At 55.3% G+C, this 23269-nt stretch overlaps 6 protein-coding genes across 6 annotated transcripts; 3 read left to right on the forward strand and 3 right to left on the reverse strand.

The window, feature by feature from the left end:
- Window positions 1–174: 174 nt before the first annotated feature.
- Window positions 175–3190, forward strand: JN550_003075 (uncharacterized protein; the record flags this gene model as incomplete). Its single annotated transcript, XM_049314438.1, has 4 exons — window positions 175–327; window positions 412–509; window positions 886–2017; window positions 2069–3190. The coding sequence occupies 4 exons, from the start codon at window positions 175–177 to the stop codon at window positions 3188–3190; spliced, it is 2505 nt and encodes an 834-aa protein (XP_049174910.1).
- A 396-nt stretch (window positions 3191–3586) lies between these two features.
- On the reverse strand, window positions 3587–4408 carry JN550_003076 (uncharacterized protein; the record flags this gene model as incomplete). The annotated part of the gene is made up of 2 exons (XM_049314440.1): window positions 3587–3789; window positions 3850–4408. 2 exons carry the CDS (start codon window positions 4406–4408, stop codon window positions 3587–3589), a joined length of 762 nt encoding a protein of 253 aa, XP_049174911.1.
- Window positions 4409–11019: 6611 nt separating this feature from the next.
- Window positions 11020–13011, forward strand: JN550_003077 (uncharacterized protein; the record flags this gene model as incomplete). The annotated part of the gene is made up of 5 exons (XM_049314441.1): window positions 11020–11387; window positions 11456–11554; window positions 11621–11688; window positions 11747–12169; window positions 12218–13011. The coding sequence occupies 5 exons, from the start codon at window positions 11020–11022 to the stop codon at window positions 13009–13011; spliced, it is 1752 nt and encodes a 583-aa protein (XP_049174912.1).
- Window positions 13012–13790: 779 nt separating this feature from the next.
- On the reverse strand, window positions 13791–14627 carry JN550_003078 (uncharacterized protein; the record flags this gene model as incomplete). The annotated part of the gene is made up of 1 exon (XM_049314442.1): window positions 13791–14627. One exon carries the CDS (start codon window positions 14625–14627, stop codon window positions 13791–13793), a length of 837 nt encoding a protein of 278 aa, XP_049174913.1.
- An 807-nt stretch (window positions 14628–15434) lies between these two features.
- On the reverse strand, window positions 15435–18040 carry JN550_003079 (uncharacterized protein; the record flags this gene model as incomplete). The annotated part of the gene is made up of 2 exons (XM_049314443.1): window positions 15435–16127; window positions 16184–18040. The coding sequence occupies 2 exons, from the start codon at window positions 18038–18040 to the stop codon at window positions 15435–15437; spliced, it is 2550 nt and encodes an 849-aa protein (XP_049174914.1).
- A 614-nt stretch (window positions 18041–18654) lies between these two features.
- Window positions 18655–19991, forward strand: JN550_003080 (uncharacterized protein; the record flags this gene model as incomplete). The annotated part of the gene is made up of 3 exons (XM_049314444.1): window positions 18655–18695; window positions 18791–18956; window positions 19008–19991. The coding sequence occupies 3 exons, from the start codon at window positions 18655–18657 to the stop codon at window positions 19989–19991; spliced, it is 1191 nt and encodes a 396-aa protein (XP_049174915.1).
- Window positions 19992–23269: the final 3278 nt, after the last annotated feature.

A 23269-nucleotide genomic window follows, 5' to 3' on the forward strand; every position in this document is an offset into this window, starting at 1 on the left:
TTGTGCGCCTTGGCAACCTCGCGTCAAGACTTGGGACGCGTACTTCGCTATTGTGCGGATGGACTGACCCTCACGACCTCCCCCAGGGACACCGCCGTCGCCACACCGCACGCGCTGCCCACCGGCTGTCGCCCGCCCTCCCAACTCGTCCCATCCACCTCGCCAGAGATCGCAATGGCCTCGAAGCGCAAGGCCTCGGCCATGGGTGCCACCGTCAGCGATGAGCCTGTCGACCCCGCCGATGAGCTGATGTTCCTGTGCCTGGGTGGCGGCAACGAGGTTGGCAGGTCGTGTCACATTGTCCAGTACAAGGGCAAGACCGTCATGGTGCGCTCCCTCCCCTCTACCTGCTCCGAACCCCCACGCAACCTTTTCGCCTGCACCCGAGACTAAATCGTGTGCCTCTTGTAGCTTGATGCTGGCCAGCACCCTGCCTACGACGGCCTGGCTTCCCTTCCCTTCTTTGACGAGTTCGATTTGAGCACCGTCGACGTCCTCCTCATCACCCAGTAAGCGAATCCCAGTACAACACAACATATCTATCCCCTTTGTCCTATCCTACCATCTCCCATCTCTCCCCCCTCCCCCTGTAGAACCGTAAGTCAAGGGCGTCATGTTAGTCGATGTAGGGCAATCAGGTATCTTTGGGCTTGGCAAGAACTTATCAGAGAACAACCAATGTGTCTTCCACCGTATGCCTATGCTCGAGCTATCCGCAGCTTCTAGCCCAGCCTATGTATTCAGCTATCAATACAAGATATTCTCTCGTTGCCCAGACCGGTTCCCGCATTGACTGCCGTGATGTTCCCTTTCTCTCTGCACCCTCACCCCCCCTCGGCACTTGCCTGTGAGCACGGTCAGGATCTCCCGCTGACATTGGCACAGTTTCCACATAGATCATGCCGCCTCCCTGCCCTACGTTCTGGCCAAGACCAACTTCAAGGGCAGGGTCTTCATGACACACCCGACAAAGGCCATCTACAAGTGGCTTATAGCAGACAGCGTCCGCGTTGGCAACACCTCGTCCAACCCAACCTCCCAGCCCGTCTATACCGAGCAGGATCACGAGGCCACCTTGCCCAGAATTGAGGCCATCGACTTCCACACTACCCATACCGTCTCCTCCATCCGCATTACCCCTTATCCTGCTGGCCATGTCTTGGGTGCCGCCATGTACCTGATTGAGATCGCCGGCCTCAAGATCTTCTTCACCGGTGACTACTCGAGGGAGCAGGATCGACACCTGGTCTCCGCCGAGGTTCCCCGAGGCGTCAAGATCGATGTCCTCATCACCGAGTCGACGTACGGCGTGGCAAGTCATGTGCCCAGATTGGAAAGAGAGCAAGCTCTGATGAAGTCCATCACCGGCATACTCAACCGAGGGGGCCGCGTTCTCATGCCCGTCTTCGCCTTGGGTCGGGCTCAAGAGCTATTCCTCATCTTGGATGAGTACTGGGCCAAGCATGACGAGTACCAGAAGTTCCCCATCTACTACGCGAGTAACCTCGCTCGTAAGTGCATGGTGGTCTACCAAACCTACGTAGGCGCTATGAACGATAACATCAAGCGCCTATTCCGCGAGCGTATGGCCGAGGCCGAGGCGGCCGGTGAGGGAGTTGGCAAGGGTGGCCCGTGGGACTTCAAGTTCATTCGCTCCCTCAGGAGCCTGGACCGTTTCGAAGACGTTGGTCCCTGCGTCATGATTGCAACTCCTGGTATGTTACAGAACGGCGTGAGTCGAGAATTACTGGAAAGATGGGCGCCAAGCGACAAGAACGGCGTCATCATCACCGGTTACAGTGTTGAGGGCACGATGGCCAAACAGATTGTGACCGAGCCCGATCAGATTCCTGCCGTCATGTCGAGGAACATCAACGCCATGAAGAGAGGCCCGGCTGGAGAGGGAGAGAGAGTCATGATACCCCGAAGATGCAGTGTTGCCGAGTACTCCTTCGCTGCTCACGTCGATGGCAACGAGAACAGAGAGTTCATCGAAGAAGTCAGCGCACCGGTAGTGGTTAGTATCTATTTCCATCCGTGTCAAGTTACCCTATTGACAACCTAGTAGATCCTCGTTCATGGAGAACAGCACAACATGATGCGCTTGAAGTCAAAGCTCCTATCACTCAACAACGCAAAGGCGGAAGCGGACAAGACCAAGGTCTTCAGCCCACGGAACTGCGAGGAATTACGGATTCCTTTCAAGACCGACAAAGTTGCCAAAGTCGTAGGAAAACTGGCGACCATCTCTCCACCAACCCGTGTCATGACATCGGATGACCCAGACGCGCCCCTGGTCACCGGCGTGCTCGTGCAGAACGATTTCAAGATGTCGGTCGTTGACCCTGAGGATTTGAGGGAGTATGCAGGGCTCACCACTTCCATGATTACTTGCAAGCAAAGACTCACCCTGAGCGCTGCTGGTGTTGATCTCATCAAATGGGCTCTGGAAGGTACCTTTGGCAGCATCGAGGAGCTGCCAGAGACGAAGAACCGACCCGCCAAGGATGAGAAGGAGAGCAATGGCGATGACAAGATGCCGGATGCCGACGAAGAGGTATCACAGACAGTCGCCGCTTATCTCGTCATGGGCTCCGTCACTATCCGTTGCCGCAATAACGGCGAGGTGGAGCTGGAGTGGGAGGGCAACATCGTCAACGACGGCATTGCAGATGCCGTCATTGCCGTCCTCCTCTCGGTCGAGAGCAGCCCGGCGGCCGTCAAGCAGTCGGCCAGCAAGCACTCGCACTCCCACGAGCTGCCCGCCCGCAACCCGCATGCGCACCTCGCGCCGCAGGAGCGCCTGGACCGCCTGTTCCTGTTCCTCGAGGCGCAGTTCGGCGCCGACGCCGTGGCGCCCATCGCCAAGCCCAAGCTGCCGCCCGTGAGCAAGGACGCCAAGCCGCTGCTCAAGGCCGGCGGCGAGGACGCCGGCTCCGAGGCCTCCATGGAGCTGTCCGAGGACGGCGACGAGGAGGACAAGCTGCTCGAGCTGCGCCAGAAGACCGAGCTCGAGCGCCTGCACAAGATGGGCATCCCCGTCCCCGGCGTCAGCATCCGCGTCGACAAGGCCGTCGCCACCGTCTGGCTCGAGGACCTCGAGGTCGAGTGTGCGAGCAAGGTCCTCGCCGACCGCGTGAGGGTCGTCGTGGAGAGGGCCGCCGAGGTCACGGCGCCGCTTTGGGGCTGAGCTGGCTATCTAGAGAGGGGGAGGTTTTGAGATGGGGGAGGGGGGAGGGGTGGCTAAATGGGTTCGGCGTTTTCTTGGCAAAGGGATGTCGTCAATGTAGTAGTAAAACTGAGGATGTCATGATCTAGGAATCGATTTCCGCACTAAACGAGGTTCTACAAGACCAGAAGTTTTCTTGTACTAGTCAAACTCATTTTTTCTGTGTACCTGTGACAAGACCCTTGCTTCTGCTGCTTCTGATGAGGTCGACAGCCGGCAGGTAAGAATCACCTGCTTGGCTTGCAATATGCCATATTCTGATCCTTCCCTCAGGCTGCGCGAGCCTGCTATGGTCTTTCCGTCCGTTCTCGACATCTTAGCTAGTCCAACTCCAACACACCGTTCCTGGCATGAGAATCAGGCATTGCCGATCTTCTTCAAGCGACTAATTTCACGACTAATTTTGGTGACCTCCTTTCTGATTGCCTTCTCCTGCGCCTTCAGCACGGCCATTCTTTTCTCCAAAGTTTGACACTTGACGAACTCGGGGACCTTGGGTTTCTGTGACGGGGTCTCACCGCTGGCGATGGAAAGGGAGGCCAGATTCACGCCATCCACGGCTGTTCTTGCGTTAGCGGACCATGCACATACACAGCCCCAATTTTTCAGAGGTTCCTCACCATCTCCATTCAGTGTAGCGGGAGCATTGCTCATCGTGCTCGGGGTGTTCAGTGTAGTGGTGGTGGTGTTGTTGTTCGTCATGCTTGGGGCAAAGATACCACTCGAAGCTGCGTCTCTGGTGTAGAGCCACTTCTCTTCCGCGTCAGCTTTGTATCCCACGAGGTTGATCAATCCATCGACGAGATGGCCAAGGGCTGTCTCCGGCGCAGGGTCGTAGCCGCGCATCTTCCATGTCTCCTCGCGTCGCGCAATGCGAGCGAGGCGAAAGCACATGACGATCTTCTTGACACTACGGATCGATTTGGCATCACAGAAAATCACCGGGAGCCAGCCCTCACGGACGTCGAACCAGAAGCTGAAGTGGTCATTGTCCTTGGCGCGGGCATGCAGAGACTTGAAGAGGACCAGGAGTCGCTCGGCCGCTATTTGCTCGTGGGACCATCCCTTGTCTGTCCAATGGGGCGACTGCTCAAGGAGCATTTCCTTGTGCTTCTTCATCACGTCGTTGTCGACGAGGAAGTCACCCAGGTGGTGTGACGTCTCGTAGTCCGGAGCCATGGTAAGGTCAGGACTGAAATCTGTGGAAATCATCGATGAGCATAAGACAGTATCAAGACAGAAAGAATAGAGTACCTGCTCGTGAAGTTCAACAGATCAAGGAATACATGCCAAGGAATGGCTTCGTATGTGTTGTTGTGATGAAAACGAATGGTGTGGATGATGGGAGGGATGAAAATTCAGAACGTCGTTTGTACAGATCCAGGAAGATACGGCTGCTCGACCAGTCCTGGGAGCCAAGCTCATACGAAAATTGGAGGATGCAGTGGAGGAAAGAATCCAGAAGTCCTGACGATGGGAACAAAACGAACAGGCGAACTTCTGAAATGGCAGAAAACCCGCTTCCAAGCAAACCTGGAGAGAAAGAAGACCAATCCAAACAGTGACGGCCTCGAATAGGAAAAGAGGAAGAGAAGAGGAGGGACAAACGGGCAGGATGCTGGAAATAAACCCTATGTTGTGAGGCTGGCTGGGGCAACCAGGTACCCGTCCGTGGTGGCCTGATACCAGGCAAAAGAGGTGAACAAGGTGAATGGAAGAATTAAGGCCGCAACGAGGCGGAGCAACCAGGAAAGATACCTAGATGCCAATAGAAGCCTGGAATTGCAACAGCTTGAGGATGGCATCTATGGGGGGATTGGCGTAGTGGTAGTGGTGCACAGTGGTTTATTGTACGGGAGTCTGGCTTTTATCTGTGCTGTCTTTCATGGCGCCCATTACAGATAGACTTGCCACTCAACCCTGCCGAGAGCTTCCATTCGACCCTTGCGGTCTCTGTTTTTTTTGGTTTTATTTTTAATTCAACCTTCTCTGTGATGTTCTCTTTGTTTTCCCCGTCAGCCGTCCTCTGTTTCTCTGCCCGCCATTTACGGTCCATCCATGATTTACCTACCTCCCCCTTTTCGCCCCAAGCCTCTGTAAGGAGAGACCAAGTCATTTTGATCTTCTTAAGTATGCGCAAACACCGAGACTATAATGGAATTTCACGTGAGCTCGTTAAGCTACTGCCACCTCGCACACCATGCTGCCGCTGCGTGGGCTGCCACGCCGATGAATGCATCGACTTAATGGACGTTGCATATCGTGACACTAAGAACATCAGCGTGACACAGCGGCCTATTTATTGCATCTCGAGTCTCTGATTATGATGTATTACCTAATAACAAGAATAACGGACACAAAACATATTCTCGTGGGCGGATCATCCTCTCTCAGCTGATTCAGTTGGCGAACTAGGGGTGTTCACAGCCAAGACCCACTTATAAATGACTATAAGCGCTGCATACTCATACAGCTTTGCTTTAGTACTTTACGAAGACAATAACGATGCAAACTTGCAGGGGACGACGACGCTTATGACTTTCTTCAGGTGTCAGATCAAAGAAGAGGTAACTTCCCTGTTGAATCGCCGCAATGAAATACGTCCAAAGGCAAGACCACCATTCACGTGCCTGGTATTTGAACTGCAGTGAACATAAAAGGATGCTACACAACTCGTGGGCCTGAAATTGCCCACCAGTACACTCTCATTTTTCACTCTTTAAAGAATACGAGTACAATAAATGGACCCTAAATGCACACGTGGACTGCCGATGCGCCGTAAGCAACTACTCCAAGCCGATATACTTGCCCCTTCATCGCTTATCATATGAAGGACTAGAAGGATGACAGGCCCTGTTCAGCCGCACCGCAGCCAGCGCGCTTTCGAGGACTCTGCTCCCTTCCAAGTGCTCCACTAAAAATAGACTTACTATAATGAATCACTCGCCTCCGCCTATACCGAGTGCTCTTGTTAAATGTGTAGACACGAGAGAGAGGAGAAAAAGAGTTCCCGCTGATAAGCGCCTTGTTCCGCGTACCATGGATGACAAAAGCCATCAAGAGACACAACTCACCCAGGGTGCCTGAGTACGACGTCCAGTGGCTTCGGCCGAGTCTGGAGTTTCAATAGAGGGTGTGATAGCACGTGCGCAGTGATCCCGGGGGTGGTGGGGGGTTTGCAATCATGCACGGGAGCGCACACCACCATCCCAGGGTGACGCTGTCGAGAACCAAACACAGGATGCGGGCTGCTTAAAAGTTTTTCCACAGCGTCGGTACGCAAGCATCTCAAGATACCACCCTCGGGTCGACAGCCAACCTAGCTGCATATCACAGGGGAAAGAAACGTCAGCCGCAAGCAGTTAGCGTGGCCGGAGTAATTTACAGCACCATGCAGGGCAGAGGCTTTTAGAGTTTGATAAGGAGCCGCGGAACCGAGTTGCGTGCAAAGTGGCAGCATTGCTATTATAATCGGTAACAAGTTTCGAAATCGGGATACGCTACACGGACCCCAAACCCCCAAATCCGGAGGGCTACCCCATACGGGCAATGTTCAGGGGGGAAGGCAGGCAGATCACACAACGGCGAAGTTGGCCGTGAAACATTGGGCGGCCCGTTGGAAACCACGGCATTGCTGGTTGACGTGCAGCCCTTGGACGCCGGGGTTTGCCGTCCGCCAGGACCAAGGTTGTCGTTTGCCTGCCCGGTCGGGCTAACCGGGTTTGATGTCAACCACAAGTTGAAAGTAAAAAGTTCACGATGGTTCCTGGAAAGGGTTAGGCATCTCTTGGAGGGGGCAAAACGTGTGGACAGTGAAGCAGTGAGATTCCAGATTCCAGGACGGCCCCCCAAAGCTGCAATCGCCCCCCGGACAGCTTAGGATCCGAGGGAGGACGACGTAAGCTGTGTGGTTGATCTCGAGGGGTCAGCTGCCAATCACCACGGTGCCCAGAGGAAGACATATATTCATCCTGATTGCATGCCGAAATCCAGCCAAGCCTGGGTCGGTTGACTTCCAGTTGCGCAACGATGCTAGCTGCCGTTCTGTGTTCTTCCCCACGCGGGTGCGTGACCCAGCTGCTGCGGTATCACCTGTGACATGCAGTGTTGGCTGGCCGTCTGATGTTGACGCAGAGTTACTGTAAGAGGCACAGACGAGCTTGGCTATAGGCGGGGTGCTATAGCTGCTGAAGGCCATGGATTGTGGCATCCTGGGGACGATTGGTACTGCATTGTTTCAGTGTTGCTCGATCCCATTGCCATCATCGTGATGCATCATGATGAAAGTCAACATGGGATCGTCAATGTAGCAAAGCCCGATAGTAACGGATACCCTGGTGCACTTTCAAGCCCAAAGACAGGGGAGCGGCGGGCACGACGACTAGCCTGCGGGTGGAAGATGGGACTGGACCCGACTGATTTACATTTGCTGCATGGTCCTACAACTCTGCATGAAATACCCGGTACCCCCTACGAGGGCGTCCGTGACCTACATACTGCCGTCACAGCGGTGAAACTGGCTGTTACCTCGTCGTCTATCCAAACAATGCAGAGGCGATTATACTCTGCTGCAGCATGCCAAGACAGGGTGGGTGTTAGTCTACAGAGTGGCAACAGCACCCAAGAGTCCGGACATGCCAATGGATCAGCGAGACGTAAGCTGTCAGCCGCATTGGATTTGGCCTCCATGCCGAATCCTCCGATTTTGTATTGTTGGTGACTATCATCAACAAGCAAGAAAGTTCCCCCTGCGTCGATGATGGGGACCAAGTGAATAGGGGCGGCCGAAGATTCCTACCCTGTAGTACCAGCTCCAAGACGCTGCAGGCAGATTAGTGACCGATGTACCATCTCTGTATGGAGTCGCAAGGAATGTCTACTGTCAGGCACTGTGGTTCCAAAAGTCGTATTTTGTCGTCATCCGAAAAGACCGGGTCAGCAAGAAGCATAACTGGAGACCCCGGCTAGAGAGTCCAATTGAGAATCCAACTGGGACGGAGCGGAATCGCATTCCTTCTCGGTGACGGGCAAATGGAGGACGTTGGTGGATCCTGGCTCAGTTCGAGTCAACAACCTTGGCCATTGGGCCCTTTGCAGAGTCGGATGTCAAAGGCCGAGCAGTACATAGTATCTGGACAAGTTCCCCCAAGACCGAGACCCGGCACGGCAGCACCTGCAAGCCAGTTGCAAGTGCAGTCCAATGCTCCAAGACTGCTGGCATGTTGGACGCTCAGACCAAGACCAGCTGGCTTTCGGGAAGCCCTACGGTGATGTGCCGCCAAACCCATTGACCCGCTGTGGTGCCGCCGCGGGAGGCGCCATAGCGTGAACCAGTGGCAGCTAGTTCAGTCAGTGGCCAATGTCAATCTCGCTCGACCAAGGCGAACCTCCACCTCGGGCGGGCCTGCAAGCTCGGAGCTGCCCAGATGGGTGCTGGGTGCTGGGCCGGTCAGTCATCTAGGTTTGGCTGCATCTGAGTCGGTGGCCGCTTGGCGACGCGTGATGAAGTCGTGCTGTCTTAGATGTTGTCTCTCGCGTATCGACATGGAGGTGCGTGGTGCGCGACTGCTCTTGCGCAGCCTGCGTCTCCACGAGACAAGCTTGACAAAAAGCTGGCCTGCTGAGTGGTGTACGGCGTGCCGTGGGCTCTGCCTGTCTCGGTCTTGGGGACAGGCGAGCGGGATGGGACCCCCTACCCCCCACCCCTGTGGTTCCATCCGTCTTCTATGTGGCCTTCTCCGCAGCCGCATCGCTGCAAGGAATGCAACAGAAGTCAGAGTTCGAACCCTAAAACGTCGTCTAGAAGACGCAGAGAAAAAGAACACAGAGCCAGGCGCAGGCGCAGGCGCAGGCCCAGCGAGAAGGAGACTGCAGTCAGCGAAAGCACAGAGCAGATCGGGGCTGCCTTGCCTGAAACTGGTTGATTGCATGCGTTGGCGACCCCTCGGAGCTGGAGCTCCCTGCAGGTGCAGGGTAGGGGGAGCTCCGTATCGTATGGAGCCCTCTAACCAAAAACACCACAGGCGGCCGTGACGGTTGAGGGTTTGGCAGTTGATCCTGGGTGATCCTGTTGTTTGTACATAATCCGGGCTCGGGAGTTAAGTAATGGGTTGGGCGACCTGACTCTTTCACGACGGCCGCTCGGGTGAATGTGCGCTGTAACTGACTTCTGGGCTTGGAGGAACCCGGTCTGCTCGCCCTAGGGGCCGCGCCAGAGAGCGGAAAACCAGCTGCTTGTGTCTTTAGACTTTCAGGGTTCGGCCGGGGCCCTCGATCAGGCCTCCCTATTGCCCACGAGCCGTGGGCACTGTGCACCAGCGGGAGAGATGCCGGCCGATCGCCATTCCAGAGCTGCCGGTGTTGCTGCAGTCGTCGCCCGAAGAGGGCATCGTCAGTCCATGGTGCGTGCAAAAGCAGGGCTGGAGTCTGGACCGGTGGCCTCCTATGTAACTTAGATACCTACGTACCTTACCTACTTGGCACGTATGTGTCTAGTTACATCCCATAACGGGCAGCTGGTCCTGGCGCGGACGGGAATCAATCAATCAATTGGCGTTGTTGGCAAGGCCAGCCACGGCAGTCCTCTGGGTTTGAAGAGATGTGCCCCTCGCAGGAGGTCCAACATTGATTGAACCGGCCCAGACCCCCGTGTGTCGACCCCTGATCCAATCACTGCCATCCATACCTGACATCCATGGCCGCCCCCCAAAAAGAAGATGCCCATGCACATGCCCATCAACCATGGCCCCATGCCCATGCCCATGGACAAGGTAGGGCCCCAAACTTCAAAGGGCCCCAAGGGCCCCATAGCCAGAAGCTACATAGAGCACAGTACCAAGACGCCAGTCCAGAGTAGGTGGGTTCCCACCTACATAGTACACATACAGACAGAGGGAGAGAGAGAGAGAGAGAGAGGAATCCATGAACGCCTCGAGGCCTGGCCGCTTCTACACAGTACTTCTGACTGGCAGGGTGTCCTCCCGTCCCGTCGCTCCAGTCGTCCTGTGCGTGTGCTGCCCTTGCTCGCCCATTGCTCTCCCCCCCCCCAAATCCCCGAATGCCAAATGCGCTCCCACCCCCCTTTGAGTCTTCGACGAACCTTTTGCGCCACAGGCTTCGGTCTAGGCTCTAGTCACTAGCACTGCGAAGGTAGCTGTTCCCGAGGTCGCCAAACCCGACAATTCGACCTGCCAATTGCAACACCTGCATACATATCTACAGACAGTGAGATCTGTCTGAGACCGAGTCCTCACAACTCGCTCCACTCCGGACAGCCTCCGACGCCAGACCACACCACATAGTACGGCGCCCACGACGCTAGCTAGCCGTGTCGAGGTACGGTACGGAGTACGAGCAGTGCCAGTGCCAGTGGCAGTAGCAGTAGCAGTAGCAGTAGCATTGCCTCTCGGCCACTTCCCACGGCTACCTCCCCCGACAGCCTACCAGCCTACTTGCAAACTTAAGTTGCCGCCTGTCTGTATCGACCACCAGTGGATCCGCGTCATGGTGCGCGGCCGGAAGCAGGAGGAGACCATCACCACCATCCCCGCGAAACAGGACGCCAGACTGCGCTCCTGATTGCAGCGTGCGCGCGCGCGCGAGAGAGAGAGAGAGAGAACTCCAATCGCCGGGCAGAGAGAATGAGGTCAGTCGGCTCCCGTCCGTCTTCTACAACAAGCTTGGCACAGGGTCTGGTCTTGTCTGCCATTGACCAGGCGCTGCTCCGTCTCGGTTTCCCTGCTTCCTTTGTCCCCATGTCTTGGCTGTCCAAATAGTGGCCCGTAGCTGACATGATCCGTCCCCCGTCGACAGACCAGATGGCTACTGCGATTGACAGTGTGCCGAGGAATCGAGTAGGCAACGAGCCCACAGAAGATATGATGGGAGCTAGGACGGTCCCCATACTCACGTCCACCCCGACGCCCACCATCAAGACATCTGCCCCTTCGCCCCAGGGCGAGCCAATGGAGATCACGACCCCGACCGACTCGTCTGCCCCCCGCGGCTCCAGCAAGAGCCCGGACGGCGAGGGCAGCACCCCGTCCAACGACCAGTCCACGGCCTCGAGCGCGACGAGCATGCCTGCGCCGGCGATTGCTGCGGCCGCCGTTCACCAGCCCAAGATCGTGCAGACAGCCTTTATCCATAAGCTTTACAAGTGAGTGCGGCTGCGACTGGTCACGTCGAACCCCCCTGGCACTCTGCTGGTACTAACAGGAAATGCAGTATGCTGGAGGACCCCAACATCCAACACCTCATCAGTTGGTCACCATCCAATGATAGCTTTGTCATGTCACCATCGCCCGAGTTCTCCAAGGTTCTTGCGTACGTGTAGCTCTCAGCTGGGAACTTGGTTGGTGTTTCTCTGATCTTGCTGACCGGCCACCGTAGGCAATATTTCAAGCACACCAATAACTCTTCATTCGTACGCCAATTGAACATGTACGGATTTCACAAAGGTATGGTGTGCTTCTTTACTTGCGCATGCCTTCTAAGATACTGACGACTCCTGTGTAGTTAGCGACGTATTTCATACGGGCAACCCTGAAACTGCCCTCTGGGAATTCAAACATGGGAATGGAAACTTCAAGCGTGGCGATCTGGTTGGTCTTCGAGAGATCAAGCGCCGAGCCTCACGCCATGCTCTCGTTCACCGAGGAGAGTACCCGAACCAGAAGCCGACGCCTTCTCAACCGGGAACCCCAGCGGAGCCAATGCCGCCGATTCCTGACGGGACCGATCCCAGGGTTGTCAACATTGAACACACTTTGTATGAGCTCAGCTCGCGGCTGCAGCGCAGTGAGGAGAATGCCCACTACATGCATATCAAGCACCAGGCAATGATGGACACCGTAACCCGTCTTTTGGATTTCAACCAGCAACTGTCCAGAACGGTTCTGTCCCTGGTGCCAAATCCTAACGAACCAATTCATCAGGACGGTAAGCAGCCACGTCGGGTGCTGTGTTACTCTTGCTAATACATGACAGTCCTCAAGCTGCAGGGGGATATACAGCGCCAGACCGATATCTTTCGCTCACTAGATGAGCCACATGAGCCACCGCTGTCGAGTAGTCGACAGTACTTTGCGAATCTCGATAACCCACCAGTATCTCCGCGCCAATTGGCGCAGGATGACCGGAGGCTCGCTGCACCGCAGTCAAGGGGACCCAATTTCTACAAACCACCCGTGCCGTCCAGCTTGTCCATCAACGCTCGTCGGCCGTACGGATCGATCGGTGGCCCGGGACTGGCTACTGCTCAATCCTCACCGTCACCACTTCGACCCCAGGCACCGCCGCCCCCTGCTGGTCCTCATCCGTTGGCGACTTCGATCGAACCACCGCCGGGCAGCCTAGCCAGACGCCATACCTCAGCAGATATCAGGGCACACGGATGGCAAGCTAACCCGAACCCTTTCATTGGGTCTGGGCAGTCGTCCTCTCAATGGCCATCGTCCCCAAGTCGGCTCCCCACGGACGACAGGGGCCCTCGCGATTCCATCTCATCTTTCCCACTTCACGCGCAGTCACAGTCGAGGCCGTCAACACCTCCGCCGCCGCCTCCGTTTTCTAACGGTATCAGCACCATGGATAGCTTCAACAACTGGTCATGGAATTCGGCGGGCCGAGAGAACAAGAATCTATCTGTCAAAGAAACCTCTCTTCCGCCGACTCGAAGAGGCAGCATGGCGCATATTCTCAACCCCACCGACACGGCGGAGCAGGAAAACGAAGACGATCCCCGTGGCGATGATGACCGCAAGCGTAAGCGAATGCTCTAAGCCGGGGCACAACAACCACGTCTCACACGATTATTACTTCTTACGCTCTCATTATACGGCGCTTTTTGCATAGAACACCATATACGGAGGTCTTTTTGTCTATTCTTTCCTTCTGCATAGAGGTGCTTGCTTGGATTTGGGAATCACGGAACCGACGAGCTTCTATGCCCTCACATGCGGATGACTAATTTACGGCCGCCCCTTTCTACGATATCCGCACGTTTTTTTGTCGTGTTACACAATATCTACTCCGTCGTCCATGCCATGTTGGTGCATCGGCCCGGGTCATATTTTCACCTGTTCGTTTCTTGAAAAAATATCAAAAGTCTAGTCTGGAACCATTTGAGGCTTTGTCCCATCCATATTCAGGTTCAGAAATATAGTTGACGTTCTGTTTACACTCCAATTGGCTATGTGGCTGTTGGTACGGACGCGCCATGGGGAAGCGTATGTTCGAGGCATCAAGGGGGCTACGGTGCATGTCTATACCCGTTTCGGGGTCGGCGGAAGGCTTCGGGGGGCACAGGGTACGGCCAGATCTAATAGAAGTCTGGAGGGGACATATCGGCACGGGGTTTGGGGGAGAGAGGTTGGCAAGCATTCCTAGAAATGCGGTAATCTTGTACTCTAGGCCGGCGTTAAGACGAGTAAAGGAGTGAAGAGGTTTTTCACTGCACATTTCAAAGCTTCAAATTTCGCAGGTGCCTGACATGTCGGCGGTACATCGTCTTCAATGATGCTTTTCCTCCCGGGGGTATCAGTTCGGTATATACAGAAAACTACTCGCTATCCGGTTCCTTCGCCTGGCTCTTGACCTTCTTTTTCTTGTTATTCTTCTTCTTGGTCTTGTTCTTGCGCTTCCGTTTCGCCGTCAAGACTTCCTCCGCCCTCGAAGACTCCGGATCCCCATCTTGCACCTGCGGGTCCTCGGGTACTTCCACACCCTTACTTTCTGCTTGTACCATCTGGACGTCCTTGTCTCCAGCTTCCTCCACGCTGCTGTCCACGGCCCCACGTGCCTGCCGCCGACCACCCTCGTCGCCGCCCCGCTCGGCCGACTCGGGCTCGGGCTCAGGCTCGACCGCGACCCGCTTGCGCTTCTTGGCCCGGCCCACGCCGCTGCGGCCCTCGTCCTCGTCCTCGCTCTCGGCGCGGGCGCGGGCCGCCGCCACCCCGCTCACGGCGTCCCACTCGGACGGCTTGCCGCCGCTGGCGCCCTTGCCCTTGCCCTTGAGCAGGCCCAGGCGCCCGCGCAGCCGGCGCTCGTCGCGCTCCTTCTGCCGGGTGTCCTCGCGCTCGCGCCGGTTCTCGGGCTTGAACATGCCCAGCCCCATGTTGTCGTCGTACTGCGCCAGGCGGTCGACCTCGAGGTCCTCGGCCTGCGCGACCAGCTGCGCGGGCGTCTTGGTCTGGGGCGGTGCCGCTGCTGCTTGTTGTTGGCCATGGGAGGGGGGCTTCGATGATGATGACGACGATAGTGACGATGGCTTCGGCGATAGGAACGACGGCTGCGAGCGCTTGGCCATCAGCATGGCGATCGAGTTCATGTCCGTCTTGAACCGGGGCGCCGGGTTGGCACCCGGGCCTCCTGGGGCCGCGCTGCCGGCGGGTGGCATTTCGGGGGTTGTCTGTATGTCTGCGGTGGGATCTGTTTAGGTCGTCGAAGGGATTTGCGCTATCGGATCATCGCGGGAGCCTCGAAATTTGGTCTTGAGTGCACATACACGCAGGGCGAGGATTTGTAGTTGTGGTAACAAAGTATATCGATAGGTCAAGGACGAGTCTTGTCCCGCGGCGCGCAATGCAAGGCTGCAGATCTCCCCGGCCCATAAAAAAGTTGGATAGCTGCCCGCGATAAGATAAGATTAGATCAGATCTGCTGGGACGACTATTTTGTCATCCCGGCTGTAAGTGAGGAAGTAACACAATGCAGTTGCATCCTTTCCTGGCACTCTCGATGTATAATGTTCGCGAGGTAACATGGTCTAGCCGCTTTGTGCCATTTTGTTCCATGGGACTCCGGTACAATATGCTGCCTCCCCCACTGCTTGCGAGCGAGAAGTATGCTCTCAAGCCTAGATCAAATTATTCCTTTGGAAATTTTATGGCAAAGTAACTGCGCATCTCTTGACTTTCAATTGTTGTGATGGTTTAGATATGCTTGAAGCAATCGATTACGACTCCTACAAATAAAAGCTTAGACTCATGTTGGAAAAGGGGTCCATGGGCTTATTCTAAGATGGTAAATCATGACTGGTCGTTCACGGACCGACAGATAAGACAGTTTGCTACCGTACGAGTTTCCGTGTTTCCTGAGGACATTAAATCGTTACAACGCCACTCCAATCCGTGGAATGGAGAAATGTTACGTGCATACTGTCACAGAAGCCCCCTCGAAAACAGCCATATCAACCTAGTCATTCCTATGCAAAATCCTCGTCCATCTCATCAGCGCCGCCTAGTCTTCTTTCACCAACCTCGCGAATCTTGTCGCCCAGGATGGTCCGGCCATATCGCTGTGCCACCTTGCCGGCAGCGTCAATCATACGGCCCGTGCGATCCCTCATGAGCTCCACGACCTCGAGGGCACGCATGCCGCGCTCCTCGCCCTCGCGACACTCAATAGCCAGGTACTGCAGGAGCGTCTTGTCGATGTCGAGCTCCAGCCTCGCGAGCGCGGAGCGCTGTGCGTGTGACCCAGCACTCGAAGACGAATCCACGAGATCCTGGAGTTGCGCGGCAAAGATACCTTTGATCAAGTATGCCTGCTCCAACTTCCGAGTCTCCGACTCGTCGTCTTCCGGTTCCGGCGTCGCATCTGGGTCTGCTTCGTTGGCGGCCTTAGACTTCGGCGGTTCCGAGGTCAGGGGTATGGAGAAGTCGAACTCGGAGAGCAGCGGCTTGGGGAAATAGGGGTACTGGTCACCACCCTTGAGGATGATGCAGTGGAACTTATTATCTGCAACGGCAATGGGGAAGTACGTCTCGTGCTTACGCCCGGAGGCCAGGCGGGGCAGGAGTTTCGTGTCCAGGAGCGGGATCCATGATGCCTTGGATGGTTGGCGCCAATGCAGGAGAGTGAGCAGCGTTCCGGTGGAATCATAAACACATGGGTTCTACGCCTGTTAGTCATACTTGCACGAGAGAAGCTGATGGGCGGTGGATAACTTACGCCATCGTCCGAGAAGAAGACGCTCCTTACAGTCGCGCCTTCCGGGAGAGCCACTGTATCCTCATTCTGGCATATCTCATCCCTCTTCACGTTCTCAATGGTGTAGAGAAGTCTTGCGTTGCCATCTGGGCCAATTGGACCGTTGCCCATGGTCAAGACGTAGTCTCTCCAGCTCGCACAGGTGACCATAGGCGTGCTCTTGGGACGGTAGACTCTGTAGGGGATGCCAAACAATGTGTAGACTCTGACGTAGTTGGCGGTCGTCGTCACCGTCACGAAGGAATCGCTCAATGACATGGAGAGCACAGCCTCTCCCTTCGGCAGCTGCGTCCGCCAGTCGGACCGGTTCGTCCAGGTTTCATGAGGTCTGTAGAAGACGGTGGCTGGCGTGTCTTCCTTCGGGGGGCATGAGAATAGTGTGCCGTTCTCAGTAAGACATGCCTTGTCATATAAGAAGGTGTCGGTGAAGTGGAAATCACGGTGGAACTCGTGGTCGTAGAACTCCACAGTTACAGTGTGATGTCCATCTTGATCTACCGTCCAGACGGCTCCAATGAGATTCAGACACAAGTACTTTCGGTTTCCGCGCCAGGGGGTTGAACCAGGCTGGAAAGCCTCGTGATATTGTGCCTCTAGCTGCTGACGCTTGTTTGGACGATTACCAAGACCGTCGCCCCCATCAAGGGTACGCTTACCATTGCCGTTGACGACATAGCCTGCCCCATCGTCATCAACGACAAAGTCCTCATCCTCTTGGAGGGGCCCGTCCATGAGAGAGTCGTAACTGTCCAGGGAATCACGGCGCGGCCGGGCTGCGATCTTCAGCCCATTGACACCGTTGGCATCTGGCCTCCTGACGTTGGCTGATATTTCGGAGAGGGGATCGTGGATGAAAGGGGCAGGTTGCTTGGGCAACTTGAGCAACTGAGCAAATTGCTCTGGCACGAAGTCTGGGTGGATATAGACTTCTCCATCCGAAGTAGTAAAGGATGCCAGATTGTCGGTGGGGTGCCACGAGATATCCATGACATTTGCATAATCTAATCTAGCGACAACGGACTGTGACTTGGTTTCCCAGAGCAGGATCTTCTTGTCCTTGCCCGCCGAGGCGAGCATGGCACCGTTTGGCGACCACGCCAGCGCGGTGACGTCGCCGTTGTGGCCCTTGGAGAAGACTCTCTGCTTCTCCCAGTCGTTCTTGGAGACGACTTGGATGTCTCTTGTGGGCGTAGGGACAGCAAAGGCCCGGCTGTCGGGATGCCACGCGACCAAGGAGCTAACCTCCGCGTCCGTGTCCAAAGCCCCAATGATGCCATCGAGCTTTCGAATCAGCTCAGGTTCCTCGGCGGTCAGAGAGTATACGTATACGACGCCATCTGTGCACGACAGCGACACGGTCGAGCCCTTGGGATCGAAGACGAGGTGTTTCGTTGGCTTGCCGTGCTCCTTGAGGTGGCGCACTTGGCCAATGTCGCTTGTGTTCACGACCTTGACGGTGAGCTCGTCGCTGGCCACGGCGCACCACTTGGAGTCCGGGGAGAGGGCGACATCGCGGACGGGCAAGGAGCAGCGCAGGAGGAACTTTTCGAATGTGGCGTTCGGGATCGAGTACAGGCTGACCGTGCCGTCCTCGGAACCGGCGACAAAGAAGTCGTCCGATGCGTCGACGGCAGTGTGCTGTTCCGGGCAGTCGTCGATGTTGGTGGGCTCGCCGTCGAAGCCCGTCTTGTACAGGCGAATGGTGTTGTTGGATCCCACGGTGACGAGTCTGGAGCCGTTGGGCGTGTAAGCGCAACGGGTCGAGCCCTGGGTGTGGGCAGGTCTCGCTCGGGGGCGAGGAGGTGCCGTCGAAGCCATGCTCTGTGTGCAAGGCGGGTGATACTCGTGCACAGGCGATGGATAAGGTCGAGTAGTATGTCCGGGCGGTCGAATGCAGATTGTCGACACTGCGATGCGAGGTCGGCGCTGGGCAAGTCAATATCGAAACTCGCGAAAGAAAGACGCGCCTTGACGTGTCGGTCAATTTAACGCGTCCATCCAGGGTCGCGGGCCGCTAAGAGCAGGGATACCCCACTATAGCCCGCTGCCAGAGGGGGGCCTGCGCACAGAGGGCGCTGAACCCCCACCCCACCGCCAAGGGCTCAAGCTGCCCATTGCCCATCTACCTAGGCAAGGTTGGAGAGCTGGATTGGATGCTGCCAGCATCGTCATTGGGCCGTTGGTCAGCTCTGGGCAAATTTCTAAGCACCCCTCCACAGCGACCTGCCACTGCCTGACAAAGTAGTATTATTGATACACGCAACCGCCTCCTAGACAACACAGAAGAGCAGCCAGGAGGTGCATTTTCCCTGGGTTCATTCTCCGGAATCAGCCTATCCAACCTCGTACCTCGTGACGAGTGAGAGCATAGCTTGGCCGAACTCGCGGCGGCTGGAAAATAGGGGCTCAATCAAGCTGCCAGCCTACACAACATGCAGAAGGGACTCAGTGCAGACCACTTCTTCGAAACCGAGTAGGTACCTAATTTCTATATATTTCTGCCAAGGGCCTAAAACAGACGTGTCAGCAGCACACACATTGCTCTGTGCTAACAAAATCTATCTGCAGTGCCTCGGCTGAAAGACGCCAGAGGCAGGCGGCCAAGGCGGGCAACAAGAATGGGGACCCCATAGCGCTGAAGGCAAAGCCCCTGGCTGCTATCCGCGATCCGGCCTCACCTGCTGCCTTGTACGTTGCCGAGTCCACAGGTTCAGTCCGCCGGGTGGACCTCGAGGTAAGTTTGGCACTGTTATAAACCAGCTCTCACAACTCACATACTGCGTAGACTCAAGATAGTAAACAAGTCTATCGAGGGCCTTCGGCACCAGTCACATGCGTTGCCGTTGGAGGGCCTGATAACCAAACCATCTTTGCCGGATCATGGGACAAGCATATTTGGACCTGGGATGTATCCTCCAAAGCACCAGGGCGCAAGTACAGCGGCCACTCGGATTTCGTGAAAGCAATCCTCTGCGCAAACCTGGGCGGCAAGGATGTCATTATCAGCGGCGGCGCCGACAAGAAGATCTTGGTCTGGGACGTCGCCACTGGGTCTCGGCTTCACACTCTGCAGGATCAGGCCGTGTCCATGATGGCGATTCAGCACCTGGCCATCGACCCTGTCCAGTCAAGTGCCGACGAGATCATTCTGGTTAGCGCCAGCAGCGATCCTCACCTCCGCCGGTGGCGCATTCGTCTGGACTCGGCGGCCCAGATCGTTGATAGCACGCCAGGGGCGCCAGACGAGGCTCGCCACGCCATACTAGAGCACGAGACGACGGTGTACCAGCTTGTCTTCGATCAGGAAGGCGACGATGTAGATCTATGGACAGCCAGCGGCGATGGCACGGCAAAGTGTCTCTCTCGTGTCAAGAACTATGCCGTCGAGGATACCATCGAGCATGGCGACCACGTGAGAACCGTGGCCCTGACGGATCAGTGGGTCATTACGGCTGGAAGGGATGAAGACGTCAAAGTGTGGGACCGGGCGTCTGGAAAGCTGTATTGCACACTGGAGGGGCACTTTGACGAAGTCACCGGCCTAGTCCTCTTGAAGAGCCAAGCAGGGGCACCCGAACAAGTCGTGTCGGTCTCACTGGACGGCACCATAAGAACCTGGTCCCTGGACAAGAAGGAGCTGGACAAGATCAACCAGGAGAAATCAGATCGGGCCAATGGCGTCGAAGAGGAGGTAGCTGAAGAAGCGCCGGAGCCTTTGATGACTGCGGAAGAGGAAGCCGAGCTTGCCGCCCTCATGGATGAGGACTAGATTTAGTCGTGCTGCTCAATAATACCTGTTGAAAATGTATATGGTATTGCGTTACTGGCCTGCCTTACGTGCACCTATAATAGCTTAGTGCAGGCATGACTCGTGGCCTCCAGATGCTGTTTCACGATTCCGCATTCTACCACCGAGACCCGAAACGGCTATCGTCTTGGAATCCATCAGGCGCGCGCAGCTGCGGTGCCTGTTCGAGACTCTTCGGCAGTAACGTCCCTAGCCCTACGGTACCCAGTAGACGATGATCAGCAGATTCTAGCATCTTGTGGGATTCGGCCCGAACCAGTGTCTCGGTAGTGAGGTCTTTTTTAAGAGTGATCTTCGAGACAACGGTGGGCTAAGCGGTCGAGTTGATCTGCATACATCCCCGATTAGGCAACAGGAACCGCCCAAAATTGATGGCTACTAGCGTCTATTATGTAACTGGCATCACTGCTGGGGTTTGGATGTGCTATGTTTTCCTGGTAGGTGCTCTACTCCTGCTCTACTCGTGCTCTACTCTGCGTATCCGTATATACAGTTCAACAGGGATGATGCCCACTGATCATCGACGATTGCACCTACGGTGCTCGGTGGACCGGTAAAGCAGTCATTAGTGCGGCTTGCAGATATCCATGTCCATCGAAGAGCCAGCCCAAATGCCGATCGAAATCCGGAACTAAACTTACGAAGTGAGGATTGACAAGGGTGTTCTCATGAATTGGTCTTCTTGACGGAGCCCAGGAAGAGACAAATCTCACGAGGCTTGAATCGTCAGATTTGCTTGGAGGGGTTATACAAGGCTATTGAGGTCATTCTCGGGGCCGTGGGTAACTATTGTTGTCGGATCATGCTGGGAAGTAGGTGCTATTCTATCTTTTATTAACTGCCCTCACACATACAACTGGTCCGAATCCCACATCATAAGACAGATACCAGCTTCATTATTTGGGTAGCACAATAGCTTCACACGGAGCTATCCATTGTGGGCTCTCCCTAAAAGAGCAGCGTGCTGTTTCGTTGAAGATCATGATCGGAGTACGGAAAGAAGTCAGACGCATGAACAGTGCAATACTGAGTTGCTCCGTCATGAGGGACTACTTCTTACCCAGGTGGAGAAAATATCACGTAAATTTGGACAAATTCTATCATAATCGTCGAACCGCATATGGGGAACCAGCTGGCTGGGACGTTTGGCGCCCAAAGCTTCATTCTAGGTGAGCTCAACGGCGGTTGGGGCCTACCGCAAAGTATGATCGACGCTGACGTTGGCAGAAATATAACAACGGCGTACGTAGCTTCCCAGGTGTATATTTTTGGGATGCAGGATAATTAGTGAGCGGTAATGTTGGGGGTTTGAGCTCTGGTTCCAAAGGTTATTGATCCTGCTTGTACGATATACTGCCTGCAATACTCAGCCCTAGCTTCTCAAGATGGGACAAAGTTGAGTTTTGGCCATGCTGACGTGTCTCAGATCTCATGTGAGGGCACCGAAAGGTTGTTTGGTCTGACTTGGGATCTCCCAGAACTAGCGCTCGTGGGTGAGCTTCAGGTGTACTACGAAACTTTGTCCACCCTGCCTGGCTTATCGTCCTCGTCTCCCAACGCCCAAGCGATGCGGAGTGCATGCTTGCGCGTTGAAAGAGAAAGCAGAGCTGAAACCTTCATGTATGTAGGAAGATACTGTAGCTGGTTACGGGAATTGTATCTTGAAACGTACCTATGTACAAAGTGCTGACTCGTGCTACAGACTGCAAGATCTCCTCGCGTGGCAGATAGTATGTCTTCGTTTCCTTGAATGATCTGATGAATTCTCCGTGAGACAACACGGCAAGTGACAGATGCTTTTTCCCCCTTTGGTGCCTGGATAGCCATCAGATGGCTTGGAATGTCTCAGAATATCACAATGCAATTGGCTACCTGCAAGCTGTCAGCCCGCAGCACAAAATTGAGGACGCTCAGTCCCTTATTGACTGAGAAGTTCGGCCAGGTCGGAACTAACCAACTCTGATCCAATACTCGACATACCCGTTGGTTGAGATCGAGGTCTAACCCTCAAGCCATGGAGAAAGAAATACGAAATCTTCCGGTCTTGGGACACGAATGAAGCACCGCAGTTACCCACCAGAACAGTGTAGTACCTGCAGCCTCCCACCCCGCGAACTCGTGTTGTGCTTCTCGAGGCGTACAAACAGGTTTCACTTGCATTTCGATATCTGTTGCAGTGCAATGAACCCATTCTCGGGTATCTAGCCAGCCCGCCATATGCACGCCAGCGGCATAATCGCAAAAGCAATACTGGGCTGCCCCTGCTCAATAGCTAGGATGTTTTAATTCCGTGCCGTCGGGTTTGGAGTGTCCCTGGCCAATCCTCTGGAGGCTCTCCTGGAAACCCTGGTACACGTGGAGGCGACGGAGCAAAGATTACGAACTGAACAGTCCCTAGTAGGGTCTAGTAGGGTGGACGGCCTTTGGAGAGAACCGTGAGGCTCACTGACAGCGCCTGTGCACCGACGGCATCAACTATCATCCATAGCGTGTTGGGACATTGACAACGTCAGAGACGGGGTTTGGACGCGACACCGCTGACCATCGATTGGTCGAGGCTTGTTCTACTGGTTAGAATCCCTACTATGCAGGTAGCGCATCAAAGCTCACGATCCTTTTGCACGTTTCTTTGTAGCAGCTTCCGGTCATGACGGGAGGAAAAAAGCAATCGGGTTGCTTTAGTTTGGAGACGGTCTTTTGGTAGAGTTTGAGAAGATGAGAGAACGTACATGCAGTCGAAGCTGGGACAAAACTTTACCGCCCATAGGCCCGTATAGAACGCCGTGAATGATCTGGCACATGACGAATGCAGTGATGAGTGACGGAATTGCCATTTTGAAGAGGAGCCTCGCTGGCCAGACTAGAGACGCATTTCATTTGCTCAACTGGATTACAGAATTACAGATGGAGTTGCTTATGAGAGAGAGGTGAGGTAGTCTGAAGGTAGCGTCGGTCACCTCCACAAAAGCGGTAAGGGTCCCACCAGGGACTTTCAGCCCAGCTGTTCCACCTCATCTAGCTAGCCATGTGGAGTGGACGGTCGTTTGGGACCGTTTGCTGAAGACGACCTGAGACAGATCGCAGGTCTGACTTGGGAGAACGTGGTCGAAGATGCCTCAAGTCCCGTCATGCTGGCCCTCGCTCTGCACAGACATTGCTGTACGTACGGTGCGTGTAAGTGCAGCTCTTGCAGGAAGCGGGTAAATGACTTTTAGCCAGTTGCCAGAGCCCAAGCACAC

This window comes from Neoarthrinium moseri (assembly GCF_022829205.1).
Source record: "Neoarthrinium moseri strain CBS 164.80 chromosome Unknown scaffold7_Wmoseri_CBS_16480, whole genome shotgun sequence".
Classification (NCBI taxonomy): domain Eukaryota; kingdom Fungi; phylum Ascomycota; class Sordariomycetes; order Amphisphaeriales; family Apiosporaceae; genus Neoarthrinium; species Neoarthrinium moseri.